The sequence below is a fragment of the Hermetia illucens genome, chromosome 2 (genome assembly GCF_905115235.1).
Source record: "Hermetia illucens chromosome 2, iHerIll2.2.curated.20191125, whole genome shotgun sequence".
Taxonomy (NCBI): Eukaryota; Metazoa; Arthropoda; class Insecta; order Diptera; family Stratiomyidae; genus Hermetia; species Hermetia illucens.
In genome coordinates, this window is record NC_051850.1 from 110,490,622 (window position 1) to 110,501,061 (window position 10,440).

At 40.9% G+C, this 10,440-nt stretch overlaps 1 protein-coding gene across 1 annotated transcript; it reads right to left on the reverse strand.

Moving 5' to 3' along the window:
- Positions 1-339: 339 nt before the first annotated feature.
- LOC119649060 (chondroitin proteoglycan-2-like) lies at positions 340-8,845 on the reverse strand. Its single transcript, XM_038051044.1, has 5 exons — positions 8,769-8,845; positions 8,579-8,705; positions 1,206-1,498; positions 922-1,136; positions 340-530 (listed from the first exon to the last, which is right to left on the reverse strand). Exons 1-5 carry the CDS (start codon positions 8,781-8,783, stop codon positions 398-400), a joined length of 783 nt encoding a protein of 260 aa, XP_037906972.1. The 5' UTR covers positions 8,784-8,845; the 3' UTR covers positions 340-397.
- Between the last annotated feature and the right edge of the window lie 1,595 nt (positions 8,846-10,440).

Genomic DNA, 10,440 nt, shown 5'->3' on the forward strand with positions numbered 1-10,440 from the left:
TAAGTGTTCATAATTAATTTTCGTTCTATCTATACAAGGTGATTTTGATGATATTACATTGTAATATCACACAATGATACCATATTACCTACTAAGATAATCAGCAGCTCTTGAAGTAAAAACTCTGATCCGCTCATATTTGCGGCATGACCTTATTCTTTTCATTTTTCAGCAGCTATTGAAATAAGGACTTTGATTCGTGTTGGTTTCAGCCACTAGTCTCGTTCTTCAGACATTTCAGCCGTACTGGAAGTTAGGCCCAAGTTTTTATTGACAATTAATTAAATAATTAGGCTCAAGATAATGACATTCAAGAAAGTTTATTTTCTTAGAAAAGCCTCGTTTTTTGTCGTCGATATTGATCTAGTTTTCGATCCTAAACTATATAACTGCATTATTATGCTGTATTTGTACAAGTGTAGCCTGGCTCACATCGCTTTGAGTTAGGATTGAAAGCGTATCCTGCGTTCAGGCATTGCAACTGAAGAATACTATATGCTCCAGATTCAGCTTTGGTACATTTATAATATCTGGAAAAAATATAGTAAAATATTATTAGATATAAATAAAAAGAGATAGCTAGCTTTCCAGCCTGGCATTTCGATTAGCGAAATGATATAAAGTAAAAGTTAAAAATTCCGATAAACCAATAGAGCATAAGGCACCCAAACAGCTTTTCTATCTTATTGTTCTTTGTTTGAAATTTTTCATTAGAAAATTCTTCAATATCATTATCATTACACTTGATGCTGAGCAAGTGATAATCCTAGTCGGATAAGAACAAAAGCAAATGCAAACTTCAATGAAGCAACAGAGATTCGAACGCGAGAAGCTGATGCCAAACTTCCTCGGACATGGTATGTGCTGTATGTGACCAAAAAGCTAAGCTAGATAATTTACCGAAACTAGTCTATGACTTACGTTGTACAAGTTGTATCAGTAGTATTTGGGAATAATCCATCGGCAGTGCACACTGGTTGCTCTCCCCCTCCACTTCCATCACCACTTCCACTGCCACTACCATCACCACTTCCACTACCACTTCCGTCACCACTTCCACTACCACTTCCATCACCACTTCCGTTCCCACTACCACTTCCACCGGCTGGACTCGTTATTCCAGTGCAGTCGAGATCCTGTCAAAGTGAATATGAGGCCAGGGGAGGATCAGATGTAACAATAAATAACGAACTTAGTTCACTTACCTCATCCGTGTCAACACAAATTCCTGTAACTGAACCGGTTGTTCCGTCAACTGTTGCTTTGCAATAAGGCTGCGGTGGAGGGCAAGTATATGTTAGATTCGTCAGTACTTCACCTCCATTACAGATAGAATATTGTGTCTCACTGACGCAAACTCTATTCGCTTTGTTATTAAGACATTCATTGCAGGAGCCATCCTCCCCCGCAATTGTGTTCAAACATAGGGCCGGTCCCGTGCTGGTGCATATTTCAGCCACGTCAGCACAAACTTGTCCTGATGGACAGTCCAAAGGTGCTAATTATAGGAAATAAAAGGTTTTAGTATGCGATTACATTTAAATTAGATGTGAATGTTTAGAAATCCTAAAAAGTATGTAACCATCAACAAAAGGCAACACCCATCTTAAATTTAGCCATGAGTCCACCCCGGCAGTTCCTTAAGAATCCATTGGAGAATTGCCTAATGAAATTGCTTCATGCATTAACGCAACCTGGATGAAGTGGCATTCCACTTCATTGTGATCGGGGTATCAGTGCACGTCTCAAATCTAAAATTTAATGCAGTATCGTCCGCCTACCGCTCTCTATAGTTCTGAGTGTTAGTCGACTATAAAAAGCAATGAACGGCGTCTTGCGGTAATGCAGACGAAGATGTTGCGTTGGACTAGTGGCGTGACACGTTTTGATCACATCCGAGATGAGGATATCCACGATCGATATGGCGTCTGAACATCGAAGTCGATGGTAAGTGACCAAAAGGTCGGCCGAAACAACGGTGGCTTGCTACACTGGATGGGGAATTAAAGGCCTCTGGATCACATCCTGATCAGGCATTTGATAAAATAAAATGATGAAACCGATCACGACGAGCCGACCCTGCTTGTGAACGGCACAAAGCTGAAAATTCCACGGCCCTCTATTTTTTAGAAAGCGATTTAAATAAATCATTTGATGGAAAATTCTGTATTGATAGTCAACCTCATACGCTTCACACTCTGAGTTTAATATTATTAGCAAATGCCAAGAATTTACTCTATATCAAATATAAACAAGTCGGCAAAACGGGAAGCTAGATTCTTCAAGTATGAAAGGTTTTGTGTATTTCTTAGTACATAGCACGTAATATATGTATATATTATGTGAGAGTATCCATTTTCGGGTGATATTGACATTCAGAATTCAATTTGCAAAGAAGCAACAATTTTGACGTATTATAACTTTGTTAGTAATGGTGCGATTTACACCAAACTTGGTAACTTACAGCCTACGTCATTGCGTCATTTCGTGGTGCTAGGATGAACGTAAGGGCAGTTTTGCAGCCAATTACTAAAAATTATAATAATATACTACTATTAGCTTTATTCGAACACATATTGGTATGGAAGGTATTTCGGAGCCCAGGCACCATATAGTGGCAGACTCCTGATTTGTTTTCAGATTTTTCTGTTTGGTAGTTTCTGAGAACGGCCCCCACGCTACCCACTTTTCTCAGAAATGTGAAAACTAGGACTGGCTTTGGAAAGTAATAACCGAGACCTTTAATTTGATACCCCACATGACTAGATCTGATGAAGAAAAATTCATACCCCCCCCCCCTTTGCATGTTTCGGGACCACCCTTAAATTCGACGCAAAAAGATATAGCTCACTGTATGCGTGAGCGTTCCCAGTTTCCACCTTTCTACTAAATTTGGTGTCAATCGCTATAACCATCTCCAAGAAAAATGCATGTACCGGACAGACAGATGGACAGTAAACCGATTTTAAGGTTTTGTTTTACACAAAGTTTGAACTGCTATAACTTTGACACTAATAGTTGGATTTTCATAAAACTTGGCATGTGTATGCACGGCTGTCGTCTATGTGGGTGCAAAAGTTAGTCTACCTAACGTTTTTTAGTCAATTTCTAAAAGTTAGTAATATACTATTAAATTTAAATTTATTTGAGCAGATACCGGAATGGGACATCTCTCGAAGGTTAGATTTCACATAAGTGTTTTACACAAAACCTTAGAAAGGGCTGCAGATAAGTGGATTCTTCATAAATGCGACTTTAGTATTTCACGCGAATATCAATTACTCCCGTTAATTATGACATTAGCATCTTATTTGCATGGCTTTGTTTGAACTGCTATAACTTTGGCGTTAACGGCTAGATTTCCATGAAATTTAGCACGTATATACGAAATATTGTCCTCTATGCTGGTACAAAATGCGGAAGTCCTAGAATAAATTTAATGGGGGTTTTTCAGTAAATTTCTAAAAGTTGCTAATATGCTATTAGTAAGTTTATTTTAGCAGACATTGTAATGGGACATATTTTGAGGCTTAGATTTCATCTAAGTGCACCACCCTGATTTTTTTCGGATTTTTAGGTTGGGCGGTTTCCGAACATGAGTCCTGTCTCACTTTAAGTGCATACATGTTGACTCCTCACTCGTACACTTTGCAATTCATGATTAAACTAATATCAGTAGCGGAAAGTACTAATTGAGGCCTTTTATTCGATACCCTACACGACTACATCCGGTGCAAAACATGTTTGAATCCCCCTTTTGCATGTATGGGGAGCCCCCCTTTAAACTCCATTTAAATTTAAGCCACTCAATCAATGATTAAATTGATGAATGATATTCCGCATCTCTCCTAAAATTAGCTGAATGAGATGAACATTTTTAAAACAACATGCGAAGAGTATGTTCTAGGCGGTACGATTAACCACACACCGATAAAATTGCATCTAGCCTCTCCAAAATGTCCGTTTTCCTCGGACTATAGGTGCGATGAAATGGTGGAACTATCCAATACTCCTCAGGACATATTATATCAATTCATGCCAATGTACTTCAACTGCCCACATGCCTTTGCAAGAAGTTTGTAATGCAGTTCCAGGACAATCCACTAGTCAGCCATCCATTGTCGTATTTCCTTAATGAGTCTCAGTGACTTTCCACTGCCATTTCCGCTTTCAGTATCGGACCAGCGTTCTACGATGATATGGCACAGACAGGTGCTCACGGTGGATTGGAGCCTTCAAGTGGCAGGGGGATCGCTTTCCATGTGCTATTTCACATAGCAACACAGAAAGGACACTATCAGAGAACAGTATCAACTGGACCTGGATGTTCGGATAACTGCATTGCCAAATTTTAGACAAGGCAACTTCGCCAGAAACTGCACTTTCTACATATAAAAATTTATCACCGCCTTCAATACTCTTCCCATTAATGCAAATAGGCAATGACCCGCCAGAATGAAAACTTTGGTTTTGTTGGTATTTGCCTTCACTCCAACTCTACTTGCCTCCTTTTTCAGATCCAGACATATGCACTCAAGGCCCATAACCCAATAACAAGAAGAAATAATATCAGTGACATGATGCAAATCTGTTAGAATCCGCTTTCCACAACGAATTCCGCTGAGATTTTGCCTCTATGCTATTGGTTACTCCAGAATGGCCCCCTACCTTAGAGAGATCACCCATCACGATTACAATGTAACTTTTAGGAAGCTTCTTCTAAACTGCAGAGTACAGGGCATCCGCACAGTGAGACTGTGCTTGCGATTCATATCATCACACTTAATGCTGTGTAAGTAATAATTTCACAGTAGTAAGATCTCAACCATCGCGCCGTTCTAGAAAGCATCCTTCTCCGCTACATTGGCAATTACGTTTGTACAATTGTGATACTCCTTAACCTAAATCGGATTCTTACAATCAGAAATCTGTCAGAAACCGGCTACCAAGTCAAATGAGCGCACCATGAATTAAATATCAGAAACAACATCGTATCGGTATGGTAAAAAACACATTGTCATTAGTTAGGCAATCGAAATTATCGGTCACCTTGAAGAGGAGCGTCCGTATATTCCAGAAACCTCCCCGATTTCGAAATTAAAAAAGGTATACTGGAAGTTCCACATATCCAGAACTATCATCAGATTATGAAATTCCACGTATGCAAGACTATTGTAAAGTCTATATTATTGTTTAGCTATGAAACTTGGATTATCACAAAACCATCTGAAAGTTTCGTCCACATCTTTGATGATATTATTCTAACCCTCATTAACGTTCACGCCCCTACAGAGGAGACTGCAGAGTCGGAGAAGGATACCTTCTACGATTCAGTAAAACGAACCTTCGAAGCCTGTCCCAGATATGATATTAAAATCATACTTGGGGATTTTAACAGCCAAGTAGGGAAGGAGCCCGTATTCAGGCGATACGTTGGCTCTCATAGCTTACACGAAAAAACAAATGATAACGAACTGCGGATTATTCAATTAGCACGGTCTCACGAAATGGTTGTTGGAAGTAGTTGGTTGAATGTCAGAACATATAGGGGGGCCAATATAGACTCGGATCACTATCTCGTTGGCATGGTGCTCCGAGCTCGAATAACAATACCACCTAGAATCCCCTCTGACAATCAGGTGAGAGTCAACACTGAAGCCATCCACAGCACGACCCTCCGCGACACCTATAAGAGGGAAATGGATGCCGCAATAACCGCAGTCAACCGAGGACCTGGAGATGAAGCATCAACAACTGATCTTCACAATCACCTGAAGAACGTTATCATGGATACGGCCCCAAACATACTTGGCCCCAGCCCGAAAAAAAGTCGGAACGGCTGGTTTGGGGATGAATGTAAGCTAGCAACGAAACGGAAGAATGCCGCATACCGAGTAATGTTGAATTCTCAAAGAACGCGGGCACGCACAGAGTTATCACGAACTCCGTCGAGCGGAGAAGTGACTTCACAGACGGAAAAAGGAAGCCTGGGAGAACAAACAGGTCTGTAAACTCGAAAAGTACAGGGACCAACCGCATCAGGGGCGGAAGTTTCACCAACAAGTCAGCAGGATGAAGCCTTACATACCTCGATGCTCATCCTGCCGAGACAAAGATGGAAATCTGATTTTCGATAGAATGGGCGTATTGGAGAGATGGGTTGAGTACTTTGACGAGCTACTGAATAACCAGAACATCGGCGAGTTGGAGGTCTCGCTAACTGAAATGACGGACAAATACTGCCACCACCAAGTATAGGAGAAACAGTCCATGCAATTCATCAGCTAAAAAATCATAAGTCGCAGGAGCCGATGGTATTACAGCCGAATTGGTTGAGTATGGAGGCGACCAATTACACAAGTAGTTCATCAACTGATGCTCAAGTTATGGGACAGCGAATCAATGCCTGAAGGTTGGCAACGAGGCGTTATCTGCCCCATACATAAAAAGGGAGATATCACACAGTGCAGCAATTATAGAGGTATCACGTTGCTGAGTAATATCTATAAGATATTCTCCACTATCTTGCTCGGCCGGATAGCCCCATACGTCCAGAACATCATTGGCCCATACCAAATCAATCATCAATTACACCATCTTGTCATCGACTTTAAAGCCGCCTATGATAGCATAGCCAGGGTAAAACTGTACGACGACGAAATTGATAAGACCGACCAGACTGACCCTAACCAATGTGCGAGGCCAGATAAAAGCAGCAGGATCAGTCTCAAGACCATTCGACATCAACAACGGTCTCCGACAAGGGAATGCCCTATCATGTGTCCTCTTTAACCTGGCCCTCGAGGAAGTGATAGGTGATGCTGAAGTAAATGCAAGAGGTACGATCCTCTTTAAGTCCATCCAACTACTGGCCTATGCTGACAACATCGACATCATGGCAAGAACCACCAGCACCACCCGAGACATACAAACTGCCTTCATCCAGATCGAGTAGGCGGCAATTGGCGCGAGATCTTGAGCTGCACATCAATGAAGGCAAGACAAAATATATGGTGGTAACGTCAGCACCGAAAATCAACCAATCAACAACATCGAACCGCACTGGACAAACGGGCGGAATACGGATAGGAGAATACAACTTTGAGACCGTTGATAATTTCTCCTATCTAGGGTCTAAAATTACAACCAATAACAACTACGATGATGAAATTCGTGCACGGTTGTTGTCAGCCAACAGAGCCTATTTCAGCTCTCACCATAGGGTCAAAGCTCTTACTGTACAAGAATATGATCTTGTGACTCCTCATGTATTCCTCGGAGACTTGGGTTCTTAGCAAGAAAATTTCCGAACTTTTGGCCACGTTCGAGAGAAGAATCCTCCGAAGAATTTCTGGCCCCTAACATGAGGATGCACGATTCCGTAGCCTACGTCCGGTTGTGAATAAAATCCGGTTCAATGGGTTGCGGTGGGCGGGTCACTTAATCCGTATGAATGAGGATGATCCCACCCGGAAAGTCTATAAGGGCAATATCTATGGTAGAAAAAGAAGAAGAAGAAGAAGAAAAGAAAACCATGACGTAGGTCAGGACGCCAGACAGCTTTTAGGGATATCGAATTGGTGGACCTCGGCGCAAAACCGGGATGTCTGGAGTTCCTTATTAATGCAGGCCTTGACCGGATACCGGTTATTGTGCCGTTGATGATGATGATTCTAAGTAGGCCATGTGGAGCCTATAAACTCCCCCAAGAATCCACAAACGAACGCTGAAGGGTGAAGCCCGAGACGCAAGTAAATCCGTGAAAAAAATTTTGAGGACACGATATTCTATTAGAGCAGGCCGAAGTTAAGATGTTGCCTTCATGTTATCAAACCGGTCAACAACCGCGAATTTTTGGAGTCTATGCATTCCGGATGGGTCAAGTGGTTTGAGCACTAGTCTGTCCTAGCGGAAGGTCAAGGTTCAAATCTCACTGGTGGCAGAGCGATTTGTTATCGTGAGTGGATGGCGGACACCAGTCGACTCAGCTGTGAATGAATAATGATGCTGACCACATTGCCCCCTACAGTGTACTTAGTGTACCGACATATCTTGAATGAACTCTGATCTCTGATCCGGATTATTGCGTTAAGGATTATTATTATTATGTATTCTGCACTCCAAGGCTTGACTTGGGTTATGACGCCATTGATGACGATAAATGGAGGCTTGCATCGACGAAAGCTTTTGCTATGTGTGTGTGTTGGTATTAATGAAGAGTTATTAGCTGTGAACTTTCACAAGACCCAATTTTTACTGCCACAATGATATGACATGATAAGCAAGCGTTGATAAGGATTCAGCCAATCGATTCAAAGCTACACTGGCAGTCATTTTCGGGACCTCCACACGGTACAAGGAGCGCCAGACTAAAACTAACGTTCGAAATGAACTAGAAGCAAAGACAGGATAGATTATCGTTGGCGATCTAATCAGGGTAATAATCCGAGGCGAGTGCAATGCTGAAATTGCCTCCTAGTATATCATAGTTTATGAACATCACAAATTATCCAAAAAGGACATGGAACATTTTGCATTTCAAATTAGTTTAACGCAAAATAATAAAATACGTTCTTACTCGTATCGTCTACACTAAACTGAAATTGCGTCTTTGAAACACAAATCACATTCGAAAATACTCCTAGCGTTTGTTTATCGCACGTTACTTGAGAGTAGCTTATCCCCAAGATGGAGCTAAACACAACCTTGAAGAAAAGGAAAATTAACTAATTTAGTATCAATTCTAACTGAAAATTCCGATGCAATACCAAAACCAAAATCATTGCTGCACTTTATTCAATCTTCACAGCTTTACTGAATCACTCGACGATTATTAAAAACCCATAAAACTTCTCCCAAAATGCGCCTTTTATATCCTGCAATATCAGCACCCAGACAATCTTATCTCTATGCAAATGACCAAATACTCGCAATTATTTCGGTTGCTTACAGAATATTTACGTGGAGACAATAAAGAAATGTAAACTTGGATATAATACTTGAATATGACAATAAAGAAATAACATTAACGAAAAAGTGTTCTTCCCACAAATTAGAAGAAGCTTTCCACAGACAGTGCTGTTAGGGGAGTTAACTTTATCGCATCAAAATTTATAAATTCAATTCCTGCAATCAATTCTATTCCCACGCCAGTTAGTTACGATTACGATAACTTGTGAATGTTATGCCACATGCCACATAAAGAAAAAAGCCCTTCTTTAGCCTGAGATTTTCCATTATTTACATATAATTAAATAATATTTTTATTGGCAAACAATTTTATCCATCATTAGTATGTTATATTGTACATATACACAATAATTAAATTGCGCAATATTGCTGATAAACACAAACTTCTTTCCAGTTACACCAAAATCAACGTATTAGCAAGGCGTTCCTTTAAACCTTCCAAGTTCCTCTTGGTCAATCCTTTCAATTCTATTTCCGTTGATTTCTACAGCTTGCTAACTGCACACATCTCAACTTAATATCATTTACACTCATACAAAGCATCCAGAACTATCTTTAAACATTAATGGAGCGCTTTCGGCTTAAATCTAAATTTGACTTTTGGTAGAGACATCAACATACTTTTATTTTTTTCAATGAATCATGACAGTTTCGTGTAGGGCATGATATAAAAGGTGCCTTTTATACCTTGACTCCAATGAACAACCGACAAATTACAAAAATTACTCGACGTTCATCCTGGTCGTCTTCAAACGTAAAGTGAAAAGACCCACATGCACCCCGAAATAAGCACCACGCCCCATCAATACTCCTTCTTCCGCGCACCAATCGGTGTCGTGCGATCCCATCGAGCAATACTAATATGCAACAACTTTGTGACATGTTTTCGATGATGGTCCACTTCCTATCTTCCAATAATGGACGTTAGATTGATTTATTGATTTCAACATCAACTCAATTGTTGGTGGAGCGCGACGACATGAATTCAAGTTATTCCTTAAGGAACACAAACCACAGGTTGTACTCCTATGCGAAACCAAACTCAACCACCGTTACAAACCATCCTTCCCAAATTTTAATCTGTTCAGAACAGATCGCTGCCAACAGCTTCAAGCCAGCTACACTATCACTGGCGGAACCGCTGTTGGCTACTTCAAATCGATTAAAGTCACTTTGGTCTCTCTCAATACCGAATCTATTACGGTATTTATCGCAGCGATCTACTGCCCACACCAACCTTTTATCCTTTTCTTGCTCAACCCAACCCCGCGAAGTAGCCAAAGCCTGGACTTTCGTCATAGGCGGAGACTTAAACGCTAAACAACCCTAATCGTTCGACCAAAATCCGAACTTCAATGGTTACCAACTCGACAGATGACTCACCTCCCCATCCTCAGCGCGAAACATATCCCACTTTAGCCCCGCACTACCAACCTTCGTCCTCTCCAACTGCCATTCTTATCTGGATCA